The sequence below is a fragment of the Phyllopteryx taeniolatus genome, chromosome 16 (assembly GCF_024500385.1).
Source record: "Phyllopteryx taeniolatus isolate TA_2022b chromosome 16, UOR_Ptae_1.2, whole genome shotgun sequence".
Lineage (NCBI taxonomy): Eukaryota > Metazoa > Chordata > Actinopteri > Syngnathiformes > Syngnathidae > Phyllopteryx > Phyllopteryx taeniolatus.
Window position 1 is genome coordinate 17,558,266 of NC_084517.1, and position 25,176 is coordinate 17,583,441.

Here is a 25,176-nt window from a genome sequence, read left to right on the forward strand (position 1 = left end):
GTGAGCCTGTGAAGCCCCTTTAGACTCTCTTGTGATTAAGGGCTATACAAATAAACTTGAGTCCTCAAAAGTTTTGTTTTGAAATTGGGGTGAGTTTGTAAATTTTTTTGATATATGCATTTATATCTCTGGAGAGAAACAAAGTATTTAATACATGGGCAAATAAATGAATCGAGTGCATTGACAGTATTAAATTTCCCTTTGAGGGACTATAATCATTACTTCAATTAAATGGAAAAACACACGTGGCAGATGAAAAATTAGTTTAATTGTCAAGAATGATAAAAAATAATCTTGTGAACGCTGTAAACCATTACAACACCGTAGTGTAACAATTTAACAAGTGTTAACTAGTCATACACTACAGAAAATATGCAGTACACAATCTTTAATGTATAAAACCAAAATAATAATAGAAAAAAAAATCTGGTAGTACTCTTAAGACTTGCACCTATACGGTATGTTTGTGCACACAACACAGAATCGAGATACCGACAGTATAATTCTTGTGATTATCATCTTGAATTCCTACATATTGTCACAAAAAAATATTCAAATATTCAACCCTACTGACAGGAATAAACCCATTAAATCTAGTTTTCATTCAATCAATGCATTAACCTGGGGGGGAAAAAAAACCTAGTGCTAATACATTTGTTTTTATTGAATAGCAGTTTACAACTAGATGCTACATCAAAATGAATGAACTGTGCTCTGTAGTATTAATATTCCAGTGACCTCTTCATTGAATATCTAATTTAGAACAATACATTCAATATTTCAGGGCTTCAAACAGTTAATAATAACAACAACATTTCTACAGTACGTGGAACAGCCGGTTCCACATTGATTCTTTTTGTACTTTCCATAACAATCGCACGAGTAAAGTCATTTTCAATTCAAACATCACACTCGACGTCATTAAACGTGTACAAGATTGCATAAACCTTCAGGCTCGCATGTTCATAGTATTAAAAAATAAAATAAAAAAAAGACAACAAACACAACTAGAATGCAAAACAGATTCAAAAGTATGCTGTGTACAGTTCATTTACAAGATTCTTTGTATTTGGTACTTTTTGTTTCCCATTTGGTGCCGGATTCATCTAAATTGTGTCCTAAATGGCTCAAGATTGCCGTTTTGAAGTTCATGTCTTGAATGGAATGGCAGATACAGACCATGAAGGGAAAAACAGACCCTTTCCACGCTGACGTCTGACCACTTCCTGGAGTTAGCTTCACTTTACGCCTTCATTTGCTAAAGAAATCAAACGTAAATGAAATTGCGTGTTGAAAAATCGTTCCGTACCAATCGCTCTTTGCATGTTCCCATACGCAACGTCATGTTGTTGTTCTTAAAATGAGAAAGACTCAGCAGCGCCTCTGTTGGTTGCAGCAGAGAAGTGTGCTCTGTTTTGTAAAAGTGGTTTTCACGTTAACGGGGAAAGGGTCTACAATCAACCACTTATAAACCTTTTAGCGAAATTGGCCCAAATAAAAGATTACGGAACATCGTCGTCCACTTGACACGTGGAAGGCACTCGATTTTTAGAATTTGACAATTTTATCTCTCGAGAGAACGCAAATCCAATCATAAAAAGGCACAAAAAGTCATACTAATTGCTGTGCTTACAAACTGGACTTTTTGGATTGTTTTGTTGGGATAATAATTAAGTCTGTATCTGCCAGATAGCCTCACTTTCTAGATGCTGAATCCAAAGCACTGTACAGTATCATAAACAGTATATAAATGAATAACTATCCACTGTATACATATTGTAATGTATTGAGAGTCAAGAAAAGTTGAGAAAAGTGAAGCTGATATGGCCACTTCAAGAGCACATTCAATTCCTTCACTGTTCTTAAATTGGCCGGAAAAACAGGATTTGTCTGCATGTCTTTGTCGAGTGAGAGAAAAACACTTATACTTATTTATTACTGCTAATTAACTATTTAAGGTAGTAGGTGATTATATTATTATTTTTGGGGGATTTTAGTAACTTCCATTTGTTACTGAAAGGAAAAAAAATGAAAGCAAAATGTACAGGTCTTTGGTAAAACTGCAACAAACAAAGGCTCAAGCGCATTGAAGTTAGAAGCAAAAGCCCGTCGGCATAGTGCTGTTATTTAGCCGCTAAGTAAAATATCGACAGCCCCCAAAAACGGAATTCCAAGCCTCGAAAGGCTCCCCAGCGATGCGTGGAGTTCTGTTTTAAAAAGAGAATCTTTTTGAATATTTGGACAGCTACTGGAAACATCGCTTTGGTTTGTTAATCTACATTTTGCATGAGACATCAGTTTTGTTGTTTTACAGGCAAAATGACGACGACCAAATTAAACAGTTTAAAAAAAAAATAGTAAACACAAACTTTTGACAATTTACTGCAGTACAGTTCTGCGACATCATTGCAAGGGCAGTTACAAAAATCCTAACACAATTGCACAAATGTAATTAGATTTAAAAGAAAAAACTAATTGTGAAGGAACTACACAAATACTTTTACCCATAGTCATTAATAAGCTTTTTAACTACATCAAAGGTGTCAATTGAAATACAGTGACAAAAATACAGCAAATTTAATAATTATTGTTCATTTTCATATCACGCAACAGCGGAAGCTTTAGGACTGCTTTTTGTGTCGCATGTAAAAATACAAACTGTATAAAAATGAGTAGATGTAGCTTGCTGTGCTGTCATTCATTCTAATGAAAACCTCGCTTGTGCCTTGGCTTACAAAAAAAAAAAAAACGAAAACAACTTTTTCTTAAGGTTAAGCGCTGCGTTCAAGGCTGCTGGGAAGTCGGAAAGATACTGATCAGTGCTTAGGACAAGCTTAAATGCTTAAATTGGGTTTAAAAGTCAAAGTGCTGACGTAATGTTTATTTATAAAAAAAATAAAAATAAAAAAAAGTCCAACGACCACAACAAGCTTGCGTTTGTCTTTTGTCTTGTAAAATAATTTGACCGTCATCAGTCCTGACAAAATGCTGAATATTTTTGGCCAAGCTTGATGATTTTTAATTTTTTTCCCACAGAATAACAAAGGGGACTACAGAGTGTGAAATCACCAAACCAGTGCCCATGAGTAGCACCTAGCAACGAGTAGCCCTCGGACCTGTTAAAAAAAATAGCTCACGCGTGACGAGACATTGTGATTATTTGACATTTGCAGAGATTTGTAGAAGTGTTTCTTAAGCTGGGGACCATTAAATGACACATAATAAAAAAAATTGTGCATTTTGGTGAAGGCGAGTTCATTCGAACTCCGAAATGTCCGACTTCCCAGTTTTCTTGAAGGCAGCATCAGTTTCTAGTGTCAAAACGGTAAGTGGTCTCATTTGTAGGGATTTGTGATTAAGAGGTTGCTAGCCTTATTCGTCTTGAGCAATGTACACACGTGCCGACTACTGTGATGAAAAGGGCCAATTATCCAAGGTCTCTCAAACGATTAACCTGAGCAATTATCATGCGGTGTGTTCAAGTGCTTTCCTGATCTGGTCGGAAGCGGTCAGGGCTGTGTCAAGTGTTTGTATTACGTGTCTCACAAGTCATTCCCACACAATCAAAATGACAAGGAGAGTTTGCCAGGGCAAACTGTTCACCACAGACTATCATAGCAGAACGCACACACCGATTTTTTTCCTCATCATGCGTGGGGTCTCACATTTCAAAAATCAGTTATAACATTGAAAATATTAAAAGCATAGTTATGTGTAACCTGCTTCAACACCTCTGCCGGTCCAGATACGAGCCAACTCTAAATGTCGTGCATTGCCGAATCATAGCAGCCCCGTCCGCCTCTTTAACTCAGTGATCAGTGAACGTACAGTACATCTTTTGCAATATTCTTTCCATTGCGCTGCTATATTGTCACGTTGGGGAATGTAAACTTAACAGGTAGCAAAATCAATTGCACCTGCAGACTTCATATTCATTTTTAAAGCGAGATAGACAAGAGGGAGAGACGATTAATTAACACAGTAGAAGGTCATTTCAGACGGACTCGATGAAGTTAACCTCGGGAATTGTCTTGAGAGCTTTTTCTATACAAATGCATGTGCCCTTTGTTTGCATACAACCAGGAAAGAAAAGACCAAATCTCAAAAGAGCGACGCGGCCAACGACAAGGACGCAGGCACTGGCAATGTTCTATCAAATAATATTAACGGAACTGGGTCGAATATGCATGTGGTCATGGTGTTTACGTCAACTTGTTTGACACATTTCACAAAAAAAGCTTTTCCGCTCCTACAATTTGAGTTTAAGGCACTTTAGAGCTGGAGGCCGATATGTTCTGGAGGCTAGTTTCCTACACACACAAAAAAATAACAAACAATACATGCTCCTCCATATAAATCTTTACAAAAACCAAAATTGATTGAAACACGTGTAGCGTGTGTGCACCTTTATACATATTACAGCTGCTGGTTATGCCTAAAATGCATCTTAAATTTGCACTTAATTGATTTTGTGTATTTTGAATTCTATGAAAGTAGAAACTATTAAATACTTTTATTTTCTTATTAAATCTTAATATGAAGAATCATGCCATGATTTAACAACAGGAAACATGAAATATTCCATTTATGTTTCACAGTACACAAAAAAAGCATTAGCTTATACTTATAGGTATGTTTATAAAAAGTATGACTAGTTAAAAAAAAATTAAAAAATTACCTACAAAGCAGCTTAAAGAAATTGTATCTATACCCTTTTAATAGTCCCACGTCAACAAAGTGCTTTAATTAAGAAATCTTCAGAAAATTGGTCAGAATAATTTCTTGACTGGCTGCATTCATATCAACGAATATTTGGGGGTTTTACTTAAAGAGGAACATTCAGTACTAATACCTGAAACACTTGACAAAAATGATCATTCTGCAATACAAATAGTGTTGTTTTTTTTGTTATTTTTTTTTGTAACATCAAAGATTCATTCTGCATAGTGTTAAATTTCACATTATGTTCTCCCAAAATACAAGTGGATAATTGACCATTTAAAAACACGTTCCTCTTTATCTAAATGAAAAGTGGATGTCTAACTGTTGCCCATTTTAAGTGAGACTTCACTTCAGTCACTTTGGCCTTCTCCTGCATTGGGATAGATTATTTAGAGAAGAACAGTCAATGAAATGCCGTAAGCTTCTCGTCTTGAATACAAAATGTTTCCATCAGTGTCTTTATGAAATGTTTGTTGAATTATTACTAAGTGCGTCTGATAACGATGAAGATCCAGGACACATTCAATTCTGTCGGGGAAAAAACTCACATTAGATTTGTTCATTTGTTCATAAACGCTGACAGGTCATTTGAAGTGAAATTACAGGTGCATCTTAATAAATTAGAATACCGCAGAAAAGTTCATTTATTCCAGGACTGTTGTTGAATTGAAAATGTTATATAGGTTAATTTAAACACATCTGGGAAAATAATTTTCAGAAGGCCAACTCATAAGTTCTGTATTAAAAAAAGCATTGTGATTGTTTCTATTGTAATATTCTAATTTCCAGCGATGGTGAATTTCACGTTTTTGTTAGCTGTGAGATAGGGCTGCACGATTATAGCGAAAATAATAATCACGATTATTTTGATCAATATTGTAATTGCAATTATTAATCGCGATTATTCCTCATGTTAGGGAAAAATCGATGTTTATTGCATTACTTTTCAGCAAACAATATGTAAAGTACAAAATGAATCTTTAAATAAGAATAAATGATGGATAATTTTAAAAAAATGTACCCAAGAAATTAAATTTTACTAAGGGCTAACTGAATAAATATATTAGTGTATTTAATGCTACTTTGAAGAAATAATTGCATGAGGGGATCACGTGTTCCTTGTCCAGTATTTTGCCATTTTTCTACAACTAAACAGATTAGTTAGTTGTGTCACCGACCTGCAGGGCAGACAACTCTGCTGCACTCTTAACATACGGCTTCTTGTTTAAAGTCTCTTGCCCTGAATCAAAACACGTAGAAAGCAGATGTCGACCCCTTTCCGACCAATCTTTGCTCTACTTAAATGTAAAATAAAAAACATAAAATAAAATTGCCATCAGGCTCCTTTAATTGTGGCAGCCAAAATCGTGATCACCATTAAAATTTGATGAATTGTGCAGCCCTACTGCAAGCCATAATAGTCAAAACTGCGAAAAATATTTATTTTTATTCATTTAATATTTCACTGTGTGTAGTGAATCTAAACGAGTTTCACTTTTTGAATTAAACTACTGAAATTAGAAGTTTTCCATAATATTCTAACTTACTGAGATGCATATACATATACTGTATAGTTTAGGTATTGTAGCTTAATTGAGTATTTTGAAGATAATTGTTGGCTCACTAAAGATGTTTGCCACGTAAAATGAGCAAAAACTAAACATCCAAAACCCCTGTATATGATTCAACGTTATATATACTTATGAGTCAAGCATCATTTCATTCTACATTGAATTGCTGTATGAAATATACAAAATTGGATATCGATTCTTTTTTGATATCTATTTTTTTTCTACATAGAACCTCTGGTGTGTGAGCATACATCACCACTTGAGTATTTTTGTTCGACAGTAGGGACATTCGGCTTTGCTGGACGCGCAGCTCTCGCATAGAACGTAATGTTGGCACGGCTGCAGCACAATGCTTCGGTCGTGCTTTTGGCAAACTACGCATTTCTTTGACTGAAGTAAATATATGACCTGTTAGGGGAGAAGAGACACATGTGACATACGCGGGTTACGAATGGACTTTGGTGTGCGCAAGCGTGAGGTGTTCTTTTCTTACCCCATCTATGAGGTCGAGGTCGTTGCGCAGCTGGTTCTTGAGCGAGTGCAGCTTGGACAGGGGCAGCTGATCCAGCTCGCCGTAGCTGCGCAGGAGCGGTGCTCCGGGCGCCCGGCACAGAGCGTCAAAGTTCCCCCGGAGGTCCTTCAGCTTGCGCTCCGTCTCATCCCGTTTCTGCTCGGCCAACTGCCGCTCTACCTCCGCCGCCTTGGCTTGTTCCTTGGCTTCGTGGGCATCTTTCTGGCATGTTTCGCACGCCTGTGGACAAATTGTTCCCAAAGCTCGTGACGACACTTTCGATAGTTTTTTTGATGCTGGTTATTTTTACTGTAAAAATTCCAATAAGCGAATGTAGGCACATAACAGCGGCTTTGAAAGCCTGTATAAAGGAGGCAATTGAGGCTGGGATAGCTGCCTGACAAGTCAGTTTTGTGAACAACTACACAATGGTCCAACCAGCACATAAACACCTACTTTCAAAAAATAAAATACCAAAACATCCATCCATCCATCCATCTTCTGAGCCGCTTCTCCTCACTAGGGTCGCGGGCGTGCTGGAGCCTATCCCAGCTGTCATCGGGCAAGAGGCGGGGTACACCCTGAACTGGTTGCCAGCCAATCGCAGGGCACATAGAAGCAAACAACCATTCGCACTCACAGTCATGCCTACGGGCAATTTAGAGTCTCCAATTAATGCATGTTTTTGGGATGTGGGAGGAAACCGGAGTGCCCGGAGAAAACCAGGCACGGGGAGAACAAACTCCACACAGGCGGGACCGGGGATTGAACCCGGGTCCTCAGAACTGTGAGGCTGACGCTCTAACCAGTCGACCACTGTGCCGCATACCAAAACGTGTCTACAATTTTTTTGATAAGAAAGAATGTCATCACTAAAAATAATTGGTATCTATGTAAAATATTGCTTGGTGCATGCAAGTAAACAATTACGGGGAAAAAAAGAAGTACAAACTAGATCCTCAAACACTGAACTAAAGGATGGGCACTGTCAAGGACATTCACTAAATGGAAAGAAACCTTTTACCTGAGACAGGCGCTTTCACAAAGAAATGGGAGAAATTCGCAGATTACAATATACATTTGATCCAGTGTTTGTGTCTTTTGAGTGAACTGCAATTAGTTCAGCGATGGTACCAGTTGTGTCTAGTACTGTTGTGGATCGGGTAAATCCTTAGGTTTTCAATGAATTTAGCAGCTCACCGCAATGATCCCAACCCCCCACACTGAACTTTCCCTGTACCAGGACGTTGACTGTTAAAAGGGTCATATAACAGTATTTCATCCCATTTTGAAGGCGTACCTGTTTGACCTGGTGCCAGGCCTCCTCGCACTGTTTGATCTTCCTCTTGGCCTCGTCCAGTTCCCGAAAGAGACGCGATACATCACCACTGCCGCCGCCCGCCGCAGACGTCAGGCTGCTGAAGACAGGCGACGGACTCTGCGAGAAGCTGCCGCTCACAAAGTCCCAAATGCTGCTGGCGCCGTTCAAGCCTGGGCCGGGTCGAATATGGAAACAAACACTTATGAACTGTATATTTCAATCACTACTACAATCGTAATGGCTAAAAATATGAAAATACTTAAGTTGATATCCATGAGAATCAGTTGATAGCGCCACGGATTTCAATACAAATTTTTTATGTTGGCACTGACAGCAATCAATGCCAGAATAATAAAACACAGACTGACAGTTCAAATAAATAAATCTTCTAAGCTGTGTTTAGAAGACAGGATAATTGTTTACTAGATGCTTTACTAATTCCGAGGGAAATTCCAGTACCATTACTTGTTTTATTTTCATTCTTTACAATAATAATCAACTGTCATCAAGTTTCGTCATGTTTTCCTTTGTAAATGTAGAGTGCCATGAACAAGTACTTGCTGGCCATTTTTGATTTATTTTTCCCTCTATCAATTGTTTCATTCGTCAAGCCAATTTTATTGTCTCACAAAGACAACCCAAGAAAATAGAACATGCAGTTTCTAAAGGATGATTTTAAGAAAATAGAACATGCAGTTTCTAAAGGATGATTTTATTCAAGGGAAAAAAAGATCCATACAAATTGTGCGGGCCTTATGTGAAAAAGTAGTTGCTCCCAAAAGCTACTAACTCGAGCATTTTCATGCATTTCAATTGGAAGCTGACAAATACCTAAGGAGTTCTGGGAAGAAGACGTGGGCGTTCCCAGCAGGCTGTGCTCCTGCTTGGCCAACATGTTAGCGGTGTGGTTGTGAAGCGACACTGCGGACAGCAGGGACTGCGACAGCGAGCTCAGCGGCGAGGTGGACAGCGACGAGGAGGAATTGAAGGACGACGAGCGCGCCAGCGAGCCTGGAATGTTGACCGGGGCCGAGCCGCCGAGCATCCTTTGACCTTGGGAGGTTTGATAAAGAGGTGACTTTGTAGTCCAAATACATGGTGGGGTGGGCCCAGACATGACATGGGGAAAAGAAAATATGGCAGACATATACGATCCCGGTGAGTGCAAACTGGTTTTTGAAGACCTCAATCTTGCTCTCATCATCTAACAGCTTCGCACAACATGTGCAACTTAGCGAATAAAAGTGCACCGTCTGCATGCTAAATAGGAATGTAAAGGGAGTTTGTTATGATTCTTTGTTTTATGTACAGTAGTTTGCAGTGCTGCAGTTGTTGTGTGAAATAAAGGTGAGTTGATTATATTACCCAATTTCATGCAGAAGTTTACTTGCTTTTTTCCTACTTTTGAATTATACATGGCGGCACGGTGGACGACTGGTTAGAGCGTCAGCCTTACAGTTCTGAGGACCGGGGTTCAATCCCTGGCCCCACCTGTGTGGAGTTTGCATGTTCTCCCCGTGCCTGCGTGGGTTTTCTCCCACATCCCAAAAACATGGATTCATTGGAGAGACTAAATTGCCCCTAGGTGTGACTGTGAGTGCGAATGGTTGTTGTTTGTATGTGCCCTGCGATTGGCTGGCAACCAGTTCAGGGTGTACCCCGCCTCCTGCCCGATGATAGCTGGGATAGGCTCCAGCACGCCCGCGACCCTAGTGAGGAGGAGCGGCTCAGAAAATGGATGGATGAATTATACATGTAACTTTAGTCTGTTATTTTTTTAAAGACTTGTCCAGATATAATATTTTTCATATCTTTAAAATTAGTCATTTGTAATGCCTGCTGTGCCATGTGTTGTTTTCATTGTGGAGACTTCTGCAAGTGAATTTCCTGAGATGAATCGAGTCTATCGAGCGATCGAGCTCTCTCTCTTCCATCCATCCATCCACTTTGTGGCCACAAATTAGTATTTTGTGCCGACAATGTAGCATTTTTTGTACACACGATTTCTATATGGTGGCCACAATTTTCCCCCCATGCATGTCATGTCTGCATACATTTTCAATCTTCCTCGCCCTTACTTTCCAGTCCGACATTGTTGTCTTGTTCTTCTAGCTCCTTATCGAGCGATGCAACGTTAATGTCGCTAAAGTTGAGGTCCAGAGCGGATCCTGAGTAAGGGAAATAAGTTTAAAAAGATTTTGAGTGAGAAACAGCAAATGTTTGACACCGTCGTACCTATGACTGACTCCACCGTGTTGCTCCCGGGATAGAACGGCGTGGCTTTTGCGTTCATGGTGGACAAGGTGGTCGGGGAGGAGTTGTCCGAGCCAATGCTGGAGGCCAAGCTGGACGTTATGCTGGAGGTGAAGCTCGACGCCAAGGGGTTGACCGCACAAAAGACGCTGTTTTGTGTCTGAAAACGGGAGGTTTGGGGCCACAGAGCACGTGTTTATTTTCCCATGCATTTAATCTCATGATTGTACACATCGGACACTTCATTAGGTACACCTGTACAACCTAATGCAGTGCTTCCCAACCTTTACTGAGCCAACGCACATACTTTAAATTGCAAATTGTCAAATATACTTAAATGATGGGCACATGGGTCAATTCTATCTTCTGTCATCTAGCTGTATCTGGCTGTCACTATACATCGCTGTCATAGATAGATGAACGAATTTTCAGACCAATTAAGTAATTCTGACCAATCAATAAATCAATGGGGGAAAAAAAGTGTGACATGGTTGATGTTCATCAGCTGTATTGTTATGCACAAATGCAAAACAGTTAGTACTTTTAAATCACTGGCCCATGTATAACCAATATATACTTACACTCGCCACTTGGCCGTTGCTGGTGCTGGAGCCGACGGCCGTCGTCCACTCGCCCACCGGACACTCGCAATACTGCTGCGAGCCTGGCTGGCAATGCGAGCTGGAATGCATCGCCGTTAGCAACGAGCTCATGGTGTCCTCGCCAGAGGGGATTCCTGAGGGGAGACCTGACGGAATGAGTCAGCTAACATTTTAGCGTGTGCGCTGTAGTCATCCATCCCGTTTCAATAGAGCTTGTCCTCATTAGGGTTGTGGGTGAGTTCGCCTAACATATTAAACAAGTATTCACACCCACATTCACACCAAAACTAATTAATCTTATCATTAATGCCTCATCCTCTATGAAACAGGAAGTCGCCTACAGACGAACAAGGACACTAACAAAAAGGGCGTGTGACCGTTGTTTTTTTGTTGTTAACAAGTTGGCCTTTGCTGAGGTTTGCGCTCTACTGAGTGCTATTCCAGTAACTGTTTATTATAACTGTTACCACAGTTTGTTTAAATTTGTCTGCTTTTATTACTTGTTTGTAACTGTGCCTTGAATGACTCACTTTCTACGTGTGCAAAGGCACAGAAGGGCCCCCGGGGACAGTACCCGGTTTGCCGCATGTCGTTGCACTTGGTGGATTTGTAGATCTTGGGAGTGGGGGGGAAAAGAAGGAAGCACAGTTAGATACTAACGTTTGGCTTGATAGTTGCGTTGGTAAAGGATAAACTTGATAGCCACCTCTGGGTGAAACTGCTGCTCCATGCGCGAGTGACAATACTGGCAAGCATCGCCGCTGTCGCACTTGGAGGGCTCGCCCCATTCGTCGCCGTGTTTCACACTGGGGCATGGAGTCGACCTGTTGTGTGATATTACAATGGAAAACATTTGCCTGTAACAGCCAGGTGCATCGCAATGAATTTGTTTCAGTAGTCTTAAGTCACAAATGAAACTCATTAATTCATCAAACAGTGACATTTCATCTTTTTTTAAATAATTTTGATCAATAACGCTTACTGCTAGAGAACATAACATACAATCAAAATGAGGCAGCACGATGGTTAGCACATCTGCTTCACAGTTGAGAGGACCCGGGTTCGAAAACATGCATTTTAGGTTCATTGATGACTCAAAAATGTCCAGAGGTGTCAATAATGGTTCCGTCTGTATCGTCGCTGTGTCCAAATCTGGTAAATTTAATGTGTTTTTAATGTGGGTCAGTCCCCACGTGTTTTTTTTATATTTTTTTTTAACAAGTAATTAACCAATCTAAAGTGAAAATAGCTTGAGAGCACATCTATTAACTTTCTTGGACATTTCCAACTGTGGAGAAGTGTCACATAACTCCACCCCTTCTTGACTCCACGGGAGCCTTGTGGCATTATGCTGCCTCAAGATTACTGTAAAAGTCTGTTTTTAAGACTATAACGATTAGTTTGGTTAGATAGATTTGAGTAGGCCTTTTTTGTTCAAAATCTCCAGGTGCATTCCTTCATTGCTGAAGGAATCCTGTGAGCTGTGGCGATAAGTTTACGTGCAGATTAATTTCTGCCTATTACATCACCATGACTCTTTTTTTTTTTTTTTTTTTTTTTAAATTGCATCATTCACAGCTCTTAGATCTTTGAAATAAAGAGTGGTGCAACCACAGTCGTTTACACTTTGTTTACTATGAAAGCCTTACAATTGTGTAAAACCTTTGACGGCCACTGCCAGTCGACATGTCCCTTCCGTTCTAATCAATGACAGCGTAAATAATAAAAACTAATTTGAACATTATTTTGGGGAGATTGTGGTTATGTTGGTGCACAACAGTCCATGGTGGCAATCAATATAAGGTATAATATTAATTTGAATTATGTGGTGTTTTGTTAACTCCAGCAAGTAATTGTTTTGTTATTTTTTTTCCCCTGAAAGGTAGTGATTTCGGAGATGCGAGGATGTCGCCTGACAGCGCGACAATAAGCGCCCTGCAGTTGGCTGGTGACCAGTCCTGGGTATACTCCGCCTCTCACACAAAGTCAGCTGGGATAAGGTCCAGCCCTCCCAAATGAGAACAACAACTATAGCAAATGAACGGCCATCAAAATAAATTTTAATATAGAAATTAGTTATGAACTGACCCTCTAAACATATTTTCCCATGTGTAAAATATGTAATTCACTTTTTTAAATTGAGTTACTGAAATACATAATTTGGACCCTCCATTGTTTTTTTATTCTTTTAGTCATGGCTCACCTGTACTTGTACTTGCGCGGATTGCGTCTGCGGTCTCGACTGTTGTGGTAGTGTGGACAAGCGTAGCCCTGTCTGCACAGTCTGGGCGGCTTGGTGCACTGCTCCGTTTTGTAGTTCGCTAAAACAAAGTTGGTGTCTGCGTGAAAAAAAAGACACGACAACTCTCATCTTCCCTTTTCACTAATGAGCATTTCAAAGTTAACAGTACTTGAAATGGACTGGCGGCTTTCACCTTGCCACCTGGGGTCCTCCGTCAGAGTCTTGTCAATCATGGCTTGGCTGGCTAACACGCCGGGCTGCTGGTCGGGAATCCCTTCGCCGGAGCCCAGCTGGCCATTCTGGAGCGCCTCTTGTGCTTGGATTTCTCTATTGGCACATTTCATTATTTTTTTACATGATTACGCCTGATTTGGTTACGTTTCAAATATAATTTTAAAAAGTGAAAACACAAAACAAGTGAAAACAATTATTTAAAATTTGAAATGAATACGTAAAATAGAAAAAAGGCAAGTTTAACAAAAGTCTAAAAATAAGTAAAAAAAATAATAATAATACAAAAAAATAGCGTCTAAATAATGTTTTAAGTCAAAAAAACATTTTAAAAAGTCGAAAAGAATAATGAAAAACTAAAAATATATATATTTTTTTTAAAGAATTGTTAAATAAATCTGAGTAGCTACACTGGCTGACATTTTGTTTCTATTGTGAAACTTGTGTTAAAAAAATCCAAGTAACTACACTGGATGAATTTTTGTTTCTAGCCTGAAACTAGAAGTATGTTTGTATAAGAAAAAACTGTACACAGGTCGTCAAAAGTTTTGCTTTTGCGGTCACCTGATATCATATACAGAAGGTCTGAGATCGTGCGGGCCGTGGGCAAACGCGCAGTGGAGGCCGTTCTTCACGCAGTGCCCCCGGGCGTCTGTCTCATGGATGCACGTGCCCGTCTTGTAATAGCGGAGGTGGTACTTGCGTTCAGTGTCTCCCGTGGTCCGGTGTAAATAAGGACAACTGACAGAGGAGGGCAGAAAACTGTTATTTCAGAAAAAAATATTATAACAGTTTTTTTTTTAAGTAGTTTTGTAACTATGAGCCCACATGACAAATATATTGCATTACTATCTTCTTCTTGCATGGCGCACCAATAAACTGTCTATCTCAAGTAGTAACAGTTGCTATGCCAACAGGTAAGGTCATATAAAAACAACTGCCATTGTGAGGGGCGGCATAGTTTTTTTTGCCCCTAAGAAATAGAATGTAAAATGGAGTTTAAAACCATGATAGTGGTGTACACATGAATGGATGAATGAGCTAAGAAGCAATATTGTGATATAAAGGGAGCAAAATTAAGACGTAATGTCTCACTGATTCCTAAAAATTAACACTTTTTGTCGTATTACTACTTACTTTAATTATGTACCATTATAACTTTATTCTCATATTTTACATTTTGTTATTACTTTTTTTTTTATTCCGACTTTGTTCTATATAAAATTGCATCTTTTTGTCAAGTAACTTTTTCCCTGCCTTTCCTCCTAATATCCTAACTTTATCATGACATTATATTACGGCTTGCTATGTTACTTTTTTTCTCGCAAAATTACTTTTCCGGCAATATTGCGACGTTATTTTTCTATTAATCTTTATTCATATTGAAACTTTATTCTAGTAAAATTACGACATTATCCTGATATGAATACGTGTTCAACCTCAACTCAGTACAGTGGAACCTCAATTTAACAGACCTGGGGCCTCATGTACAAAGACTTGCGTGGATTTCCTACTAATTTTGGACAGGCAGTTCCACATTAACAAAGCTCTCAGGCAAAGGTAACGACGTCTCTAAAGGATCCCTGGCATTTAAACAATCATCTCAACTGTCGACTTACTCGTCTCCATCTGGGCAAATGCCTGTGGTCTCGTCGTATTTGGTGCAGTAGACGTCGGGGCTGTAGTTGAAGGTGCCGTCCCTCCGGCGGATGGGTCTCCGCCGCCTCTGGTTAAGAAAATGCCAGTGGAAGCACGTAAATGGTCTGTGCTGCGTGCACTTGTGCTGCAGGAACAGCGGGCACTGCTCGGTCCTGAACTCCTTCAAGTAGCTGAATGGGTGGAAACGACAAGTCAGGTAATGTTATAGTAACGAATTGATGCAAAAAAAAACAAGAAAAAGGTTAAACAGAGTCTACAGCAGTGATTCCTAACGCGGCTGCCGTGGGGAAAATTCTAAATTCTTCGTTCATCTATCTAGGCCAGCGATGTAAAGTGACAGTAAGAACATTTAAATGCTCTTCCATTACATGTCAAAAGGTGCAATTAAACCTGTGTATGCATTTGTTGCCATTCATACAACAGAATAAGTTATGTGAGTATATCACCTTTGTGTTCAATTCAACAGGCTGGGATTTCGCACAAAGTACCGTAATATCTCGTGTATAATACACATTTCCCCCCACGAAAAACATCAAAAGTCGAGGAAATCCTGTCGTTTGCGAGTGGTTTTGGTGTTCAAAGGCTATTGCATTCAAATGACAAACTGCATAGATGGCAACCTTAAACCGTGTTACAAACTAATTTTGACCGATGTTACACATAATAAAGTAGAAAAAATGGATTCTGATGGAAGGAGACCTTTTACTCATCCACTACTGTGGATATTTAAATTCCTCAAACGGAACCCAACAGTTTACTGCCACCGACGAATATATTCGTCAAATACGTGTTTCAACGGGTACCTATGGAAGACCCCCCCCCCCCACCCTCAGCTTGTCTGTGAAATTCAAGCTTGTACATAACTGTAATGACAAACAGAGGCCAGTAGATGGCAGGCCGGGGTGGTGGTTGAGATCGGTTAGAGATTAACGTCTATCTCCTCGGCTTGTCACATCGATTATGAGGGAGAAAAACAGCAACATGTTGAAAGTTGGACAAGTTCAGGCACCTCACAGTCGAATAGAGGATGTATATTACACAGTGGGAGTTTTGCAGAAGGTAGTAGAAACCATTGCTGTTCAAATCGAGCAGTCAGCCTCGCTCACAACACGTTTCTTAGTTGTATATCTGTCAATAAATTATTTTGCCATCAAAAGCCTGTTTTCAGGCTTTCTTTGTTGTTTTATAGTCTGTGGTCACGGTGTCACAAAATTCAAAATATTAGTCACTGGCACTGTTCTGCTTGACATGTTTGTTGTCACAAAAAAAGCTTGTTTTCTTTGCTTCATAGTCATAGTAACGTTTTTGCTGAAACCAATCCATGTTTACAGAACAGAAAAAGCTAGAAACAAACTTTTTTTGGTGTGGTGAAAGAAGAGAGTAAGTTTGGTGTTTATTTTGTCTCAGAACACAAAACTCCGTGGTTCTCTAAAGTCCCCTAAAAAGGTTGGTTGAAAACTGCTAGCGGTGAATGGGTTGAAGTTTAAAAAGTTTAAGGCTGTTCAGGCTTTAATGTACTCATGACGTTTCAAAGCGGTTTTATGGAAAAGGAATCTGTCGTCGTAATGTTTGGTGGTGCTTCTTGAGATTTTCTGAAGTCAAAATGAGTTGCCTTGGCTCAATTAGGGTTGGGAAAACACTGGTTTTAGATTTCTTGTGCTCGCTATTCACGTAGCACAGTGCGTGCCCATTCCGACGCAACCCTGGTCAGAATTCCTTGAGCGTACGTCAATAAAAGCACGTAGCGAGGAGACGGGGGGGCCCACGCCAAAATAAAGGCCGAGCTATTTGACAAGCAGACGCGGGGGAGCGAGCTAGCAGCTCGTGGTTAAAACACGTTTAGCTCGTAAAGTTGACGTCGTCGAGGTGTTTCTTCAAGTCGGCGAGACGTTATTTGAAACTACCCCCCCACCCCCCAACGTCGTTGAACATGAAAGGCTGTCGTCTGGAGCCCGTAGAGTGGCCGTTGTTTTGTTTTTTTCGGGGACAGTCACAAAGCCCTGGCAAAGCACCATTTTTAAACACACACGCAAAGAGTTGCAACAAAGCGAGAAGGACGCACACGTCCTGCGAGTCACACACTCGGCGCGGGCGAGGCGCGTCGGCGCTGCCGTACTCACGTATAGTGGGTCGGTTTCTCGTTTTGAGGAGACGCATTGGCCGCCGTTTTCGAAACCGACGGCATTTTCAGTCAAAACAATCCAGTGCGCATGCGCCTTGATCTGTCGCTCCGCCACGGCGCAAGCACGGCCCCCTCCGAAGAGCGCCACCGAGTGGTGAGCAGCGAATATGCAGTCACTTTCAAAGCCATTTTACAAGATAAAAGAACAACGACTTTATTCTTGTATTATAAAAAGAACCCTGTATCCTGATGTAACTTTTTAGTTTTTTTAAACATAAAATTACCGTATTTTCTCTGCTAAATAAAGGCCTACAACTTCATTATTTTTTAGATTAGGACTTTTCCCGCATAAAATAACGTTTTTTAAGTGTTAAATTATGATTGTGTTTTTGTAATATTCCATCTTTATTCTCGTAATATTACAGCCCTATTGTAAAATATTTTTTTCTTATAAAATTACGACTATTTTTTTTTTTTTTACAAAAATGGCAACTTTTTTTCTAGTAACATTCCAACTTGATTCTTGTAGACTTTAGTCATAATTTGGGTGTAAATTTTGTTTTATTATTGTAATATTACAACTTTTTTATAATAAAATTACAACTTAATTCTCAAATATTACAGCTTTCTTCTTATAAAAGTCCTATTTGTTTCTCTTCTTTTTGTTTCTCATAAAATTTAAGAGATGAGACAATGTTGTATTCAGACATCATCAGAGCATCAACTTGTAGTTGTCACTTTTTCACCCTCATAATAAAATAAAATTGTCATCATTACACAGTTTCCTTGACTCTTTTTTTTCCTTTTCCTTTCTGTATTTAGGATTTTTTTCCCTTTTCATCCCCTCATAAGGGATTTAAATTTACAAATGCAATTATACTTTGAATCCATTATTCAGCTGTTGAGGTGCACCGAGTGCCCTGCCTTGTAATTATGCATCAGACTGGCACTAGGCTCATGTAATTGCTTTGGCACGTTCTGCCCCCCTTCACAAACACACATTGCAAATTGTCCAAAACTGTTCTTACATAAAATCTTTGTTCTGTTATTCCCCCTTTTTTGTTTTCTGCTTGTAAATTATTGAACAACAATTTCAAGCAAACTTGTAAAGCAGCTATGCTCACATTTCTAAAATTGTGACCACCTCAGCTGTTAATCTGGTGCAGTGCAGTTTTGTTCTTCGCACCACTGCTAAATACAAGCACATTCATAGTCATATTGTTCAACTAAATGAATTTTCAGTATGGCTAGGGGTTCGGGTGGGAAGTATTGTTTATGTATAACAAACCAACTCCATCTTCAAATCTATTTTTAAACAATGAGCAGGTAATTTAAGAAAAAAAACACTTTGTGCTCTTTCAATTTCTTAGTGCAAACCTTGATGTTGAGTGTTTTGATGCCTGACAAGTAACATCCAATTAGATTAGAGAGAGGAGTTTGAAAATACTCCCTCTGTGGTTGTTTATATTGTGATATTTATTGGAAATTCAGCCAGACAGAACAGGGTTCGTGAGGTGACAGAGAAAAAAGAAAGAACAGTACAGAAATGAAAAAAAACCAAAAAAAAACCACAGAATCATATCAGAATAACACTGTATATGACTACTATAGCGTTACATAGGAGTTGCGTTCTTATCTTTGAAGGACAGGTACACCTTGTGAAGAAAGGACGAGTAACATATGACATCTTGGCAGTGCCAAAACTCCTGGAGGGACTTTCGAATGCAAAAAGGGGACAGTTTGGGAGTTGACATTAGGATTTGACGTTATGAGTGGCTCCACATCAAGCAACTAAATCCTATAGGTGTGTCTACAGTCTAATTGTTTGTACAGACTCTCATTCATCCAGGTTATGGTAATCTGCAAAGGTTGAACACATTCACTGCCATTGACGGCTTTAGAAGTCAAATATCCATGTTAACTGGGAAGGCTGGCAGTGAATGAGTTATTTTTAAGGACGGGGGGGGGGGGTGTCATCTTGTTAGTCATCTCGTGTCTGAAGCTCCTGTGTCAGCACAATGGGGATGAGCATATTGGCCTCAATCATCCAAAAGGGGGAAGTGCGAGCCAGGGCGACCACCCCATAGACTGGAGGAGATGAAGAGGGATGGGTACGGGACACTGCTGACGCTAACCCCAAAGGTATGTATGTACAGTTGTGCTCATAAGTTTACATACCATGGCCGAATTTGGAACATGTGTCGTGATCAGGCAACATCCATTTATTTTATTTTTGATGGGATTCAAACTAAACGATCAGGCATTTTAGAAGAGTACAACCAAAACATAGCGATAAAAATAATAATAATAATAATGACACAGTCCCCGTTGAGTCGTATGTTTCCAAAATTGTCAATTCACAACTCCTCCCAGTATGCAAACTTATGTAAACAGTACACCACAAAAACCGCTTTGTCACCGGAGCTCCGTTTAACACCCACCATTAATTGACTCTCTCTATTCACTCACACAGACAAATTCTCTGTTTATCTATAAACCACTTATTGGTAAGACCCCACCTGATCTCTGTAGTCACCATTCATACTACCAGTAACCTCTTGTTGCCAAAGTCCGCACTACTTTTGGCCGATTCTTTTCAATTTTCTGCGACCGAAACAACTGGAACATTCTACGACAAATATTAAAACTCACCTCGTCCATCCCAATGCCATCGTTTAAAAAGTTAGCGAAGGATACTGTACATGATTGCAGCACCTTTTTTTAGTCAATTCTGAATCTTTTATTCCCTATGCGCTATGATGTAATGTATTATGTAAATATGGCAAACTGTAAAGTTAGTCTATGCATTAGTATTTGCTTTCACTTTTCTTTGGTTTTACTCTGCTATCTGTTACCAGGTCGGCATTGCAAATGAGAATCTGTTCTCACTTGCCTTACCTCGATAAATAAATAAAAATAAACGACTGTTTAATTAAACACAGAAGGGGGATAGCCAGGGTGGGCCAAAAGGAGGCAGGAAGGCCATGAAACCTGGTCTAGTGTCCTTCCAGGCCTGCTGTGGTCTTCTAACCCGGATTACAGTCCTCAATTAAACATTCGTGGTAATTTCTCTCCTTTGTCATTTCAAGTTGTTATAACGCTGCGTCGCTGTGATGTCACTGACCAGTGACTCAACTTTTAACCTTCCCCAGTAGTCTCAGCGGCACACACAGCTTGTCGAAGTGTTATGGATTTGTATGTGCGTACCCGTCTTAGACATACAGAGGGTCAGTCTGTGGTGACTACCAGTGAATATGACGATTTGGTCACTCTTTTTTCATTTCTCTGGTACCACAGCTTGTAACATCCACTTATAATATGTATTCATAACAGGGTATTGAGAACTGAATGCTTTTCCTGCCCTGTGAAGACATGACGCAAACATTACTTATCCATTTTTTTTTTTCAATGCAACCTTCTTAATGAAAACGGGTAAAAACAATAACCCTCTATGTTGCTTTCCCAGGGCTTCTGGGACCGCTTACAGCTGCAACAACAGTTTTGTGGTTTTTACACAAACATTCAACTGAGGATGCTTGTCATACAAACATGTGTACTGTCTGCAGTCCAGTGGCGCTCTCTTTTAATATTGTACCCGATAAACGGTCGGAATGTCCTGTGATTTGTGTTTTATGACATCATACAACATCATAATGCTGGAAAAGTGAAAAAAGATTGTCTTTATTTCCAAAACTCAAAACAAAAGAGTTGACGCCACAACTCATAATAAAGCCGTTTCGTCCTGTTACATATTGACATATTATACAATAATTCCCTCGACTGCAATTGGTTATTGTCCTTCTAACATTCTACACATGACATGCATTATTTTAGTTTGTGTACAAATGGTCTTTAAGTTATAAATTCTGTCAGGCGTGGGCAAACCTGAGGGCCGCATTTGGTTTGTAAAACGGATAGATGGGCCAGGACATTCATAGAAGAGGTAAAATTAAAAAAATAATTTTAAAATGTGCATGTGAGCCGGCACAGTGGGCGACTGGTTAGCACATCTGCCTCACAGTTCTGAGGGCCGGGGTTCAAATCCCGGCCCAGCCTGTGTGGAAATTGCATGTTCTCCCCGTGCCTGTGTGGGTTTTCTCCGGGCACTCCTGTTTCCTCCCACATCCCAAAAACATGCATGGTAGGTTGATTGAAGACTCTAAATTGCCCTCAAGTGTGAATGTATGCGCGAATGGTTGTTTGTTTCTATGTGCCCTGCGATAGGATGGCGACCAGTTCAGGGTGTACTCCACCTCTCGCCCAAAGATTGCTGGGATAGGCTCCAGCACGCCCGCAACCCTAGTGAGGATAAGCGGAACGGAAGATGAATTAATGAATGGATGTGCATGTGAAATACTTTATTTTAATAATAATTTATTCTCATTTTGAAACCAATCATTTAACAAAACATGTTTTGTTTGTGACATTTGTTTTACTCATATTGATTTCATTATTTACAAAAAAAATAAAGTAACCAATTATTTAGTGTGATAAATTAACTTTACAAAAGAATAAACACAATTTAATTTACCAATTTTGGATGAAAAAATAATGTTGTGGGATTCTTGAATGCTATCTAAATGCTTGGTGGGCTGTATTATAGAAGTTTTGTAGTTTGTAGTCCGCAGGCCATACTTTACCCACCCCCGCACTGCAGTAATGTATATGTAATGCTGCTAGTTGGATTTTAAGCACTTAAAAGATACATCTAACATGTATAATTGTGTTGTTTATGGGACACAGTCCCCCTTAAACAATTAGAGCCAGCTATGCTAACATGTGGTTCAACATCAAAAGCAGGATTATGCAAAAGCTGCTTGACCGATTACCTTGATTTTTTTTCCCCCGCAACATTTAGGCAAGGGAAAAATTTGGAGTGGAGCCAAAAGATTTCAATGTATCATGGTGGGAAAAAAGCCACAGGAATCCACAAGAGACGGTGGAAAAAACCCCAAACCCGGATAAATGAAGCAGTTGCGTCAGGGAGGGCATCCGGCGTAAAGCGAAACCCCCCGCGAAATTGCCACATCAGAGCCGAAACAGAAGGCCGGACATTTTGGGATTTGGATCTGATGTGACATAACAAATACTTGACTGACAGCGTAAATTGCTTGCAACGCTACGGGCGGGAGAAGTAAGTAGAGGGTGTCACGCAGGCGTTGTCCCGCCTCTGTTACGGCTCTGATATTACCTCTGTAGGCGGTAAATTGCTGGGTCGACATCGTCCAACCCCCATTCCGTTTTACACACAGTACAAAAGTGGCTGTGACCAAGCAAATCGTGCAAGGAAAAGCCTAATTCTAAGCACACCCAAGGGGGCAAAACCCCAAAACATGAGTAGTTTTGGCCTTGGCGGAGGTCTCTCTGTTGTGGAGCTGCTGCTACTACTGCCTCTCGAGACAGGAAATTGTTAGGTCAACATTGCCCCTCCCATTCTATGTTAAAGGGTCTTAAGCCAAGTAAATCATCCAGGGAAAAAGCAAGATTCACTGTGGCTGCACCCGAGGGGCCTAAGCCAAAAAAGATGAACAGCTTTGGCCGTGGCGGAGGTCTGAGAGTTCTCGTCACACCTCTGTTAGGGCTCTTTGACCGAGTCTGTAGGTGGGAAATTGCTAACTTCAGGTCTTCCCCCCGTTCTGTGTAAGTGGGGCTTAAGAAAATTCATCCATCTATCAAATTTCTATACCGTTAATCCTCATTAAGGTTGCGGGTGAGCTGGAGCCTATCCCAGTGTTGACTTTGGGCGAGCGAAGTGGAGTAAAACCTGGACTGGTTGCCAGGCAATTGCAGGGGATTTATAGACAAAACAAACATTCACACTCACATACACGACTATGGACAATATAGCATCTTTTAAATTTGTTTGTGGTATGTGGGAGGAAGATGAGGTACTCGGAGAGAACCCACACAAGCACATGAAGAACATGCAAAATCCCTTTCAGGAAGGCCAGAGCCCAGAGCTGAAACACAAATGTTAGAACTCGGAGGCAAACGTTCTAACTTCCTCTCCACCGTGTTGCCTCCAAGTAAATCATTTAAGGAAAAGCATGAGCCCCTGTGGATCAAGCCAGAAAACAATGAACATTCTCGCTGAGTGCTAGAATGATTAGTGGTTTACAGTTTGGTGTACAGGGTTCTGTCTTTGGGGTTTTTGTTCATAAGGTGTGCAGATATGGTTTCACACTCTGTCCTTACACCTCGGACACCTCAGTCCTGACCGGAGGTCCCAAATGGAGACCGACGGCTGACCAGCTGGCCTTCTGCTTGACAAAGAGCCTCAACTTGTCCCGGAAGGTCTCCCCCAGAAAGCTATAGATGATGGGGTTGAGGCAGCTGTTGGAGAAGGCGGCCAGGTTGACGATGTGGCCCGCCAGCGGGTAGTCGTGCCACAGCGTGGCGGTGGTCCTGCGGGCCGGGTCGGCGGTGCCCTGCAGCAGCTGGATGCTGATGAAGACGTTCTCCGGCAGCCAGCAGATGAAGAAGACCAGCACCACCACCACGATCATCCGCAATGCCTTCTGCCGCCTTGGCCACAGCCCGCGATGCTTCTGCGCCCGCATGAGGATCCGTACGATCAGGGAGTAGCACAGGCCGATGACGGAGAACGGCAGCAGGAAGCCGATCGTCACCTCCAGCCACTGGATCTCGAAGACGTTGGCGAAACAGAAGTGGAGCTCACCGCGGTGCTGCGTCTGCACGATGGTGAAGGGCAGAAGCGTGGCCAGAATGGACGCCATCCAGATGAGGCCGCAGCTGAGCTTGGCGTGCCGCATGGTCCTCAGCGGGCTGCAGCCCACCGAGCCGGCCAGTGCCACGTAGCGGTCGAAGCTCATCCACGTGAGGAAGAAGATGCTGCTGTACATGTTGACCTGCAGGAAGAGTGACATGAAGGTGCACAGCACGGCATAGTCGTAGTACTTCTCGTTCAGGTTGAACACCTCGATGAGCGAGTCGGCCACCAAGATCAGGTCGGCCACCGCCAGGTTGACGAAGTACAGGTCGGGGATGGTCATCTTCTCGCGGTGGTTCAAGTTGACCACCAGGATCAGGATGTTGCCTATGAATCCGATGGGGAAGAGGAGGATGGTGTAGAGGCAGGACAGGAAGAGACCGATAGCGTAAGACTTCTCCGAGCTCTCAGTGGAGTTGAACTCGTCCGAAGTGTTGACCGTCACGTTAACGTAAATCCACACCAGGGAGGTGGTCTGCACTTCCATAGTGGCTGCTGCGGGAATGTCTCGGATCACCTGTGTCCGCTACATGGTTCGAGCCCGATCTTCGATGCTGACGGAGGAAACCTGACGGTTCACGCTCCATTGGCAGCCATTGGGGACGGATTCCAGACGCGACACAGGAGCGCCTCCATGACACCTTTGGCCTTAGCACACCTGAGATTGACTCGATGCGTCACTGGCCGCCGCTTTCCCCCCGCCGGTCCATCTTTATTCAGTGGACCTCGGCCGGCGACAGCGCCGGTGTGACACCTGAGCTAAAGAGCGGAGAGAAGATTAGAACAAACTCAATACAAAAGGGATTTTGTTACAAAAAAAACAAAAACAAACTCATTAGTTCTAATCTTTACTCAAAGATGCATCTTGTGTTAAGTAGTTGTTCTGAAAAATCTGTTGTGGTTTTTTGTTTTTGTCCTAATGGGATGGCACACCACTAAGTGCCTTCATTAAAATTCAAGCCGCGGGCTTAAGCAGATGCATTGAAATTCCTCCGTTAAAATCCTTTTGGCCAATTCCGGCCACCGCGTCATCCATATGGCGAGCTGAAAAGATCGAACGATCTACAGTTTGGACGGCTCTCCCATGATTATCAAATATAACTGTCCACGATGGTATCATATATATCATTACAGCTCTGTTTTTTTTAATTATGCACTTTAACATCAACCTCCTTTGGTTGTCAGACACTCCCCAGAGATAGAAATCCTGAT

General features: G+C 41.0%; 2 protein-coding genes across 5 annotated transcripts; both read right to left on the minus strand.

Moving 5' to 3' along the window:
- Window positions 1–248: 248 nt before the first annotated feature.
- unkl (unk like zinc finger) lies at window positions 249–17,364 on the minus strand. 4 transcript variants are annotated; one of them, XM_061750373.1, is made up of 15 exons: window positions 17,233–17,364; window positions 15,073–15,282; window positions 14,018–14,194; window positions 13,416–13,549; window positions 13,184–13,319; window positions 11,687–11,804; window positions 11,511–11,595; window positions 10,960–11,126; window positions 10,361–10,538; window positions 10,204–10,293; window positions 8,957–9,178; window positions 8,105–8,295; window positions 6,787–7,044; window positions 6,545–6,701; window positions 249–5,250 (listed from the first exon to the last, which is right to left on the minus strand). In XM_061750373.1, exons 1-14 carry the CDS (start codon window positions 17,295–17,297, stop codon window positions 6,546–6,548), a joined length of 2,187 nt encoding a protein of 728 aa, XP_061606357.1. In that variant the 5' UTR covers window positions 17,298–17,364; the 3' UTR covers window positions 249–5,250; window position 6,545. The 4 variants fall into 4 exon arrangements, with proteins under 4 accessions (XP_061606357.1, XP_061606359.1, XP_061606358.1 ...); XM_061750375.1 differs by having other exon boundaries at window positions 249–6,701; window positions 13,184–13,301; XM_061750374.1 differs by having other exon boundaries at window positions 249–6,701; window positions 10,960–11,114.
- Window positions 17,365–23,026: 5,662 nt separating this feature from the next.
- Window positions 23,027–24,686, minus strand: gper1 (G protein-coupled estrogen receptor 1). Its single transcript, XM_061750392.1, has one exon. It carries the CDS (start codon window positions 24,449–24,451, stop codon window positions 23,426–23,428), a length of 1,026 nt encoding a protein of 341 aa, XP_061606376.1. The 5' UTR covers window positions 24,452–24,686; the 3' UTR covers window positions 23,027–23,425.
- Window positions 24,687–25,176: the final 490 nt, after the last annotated feature.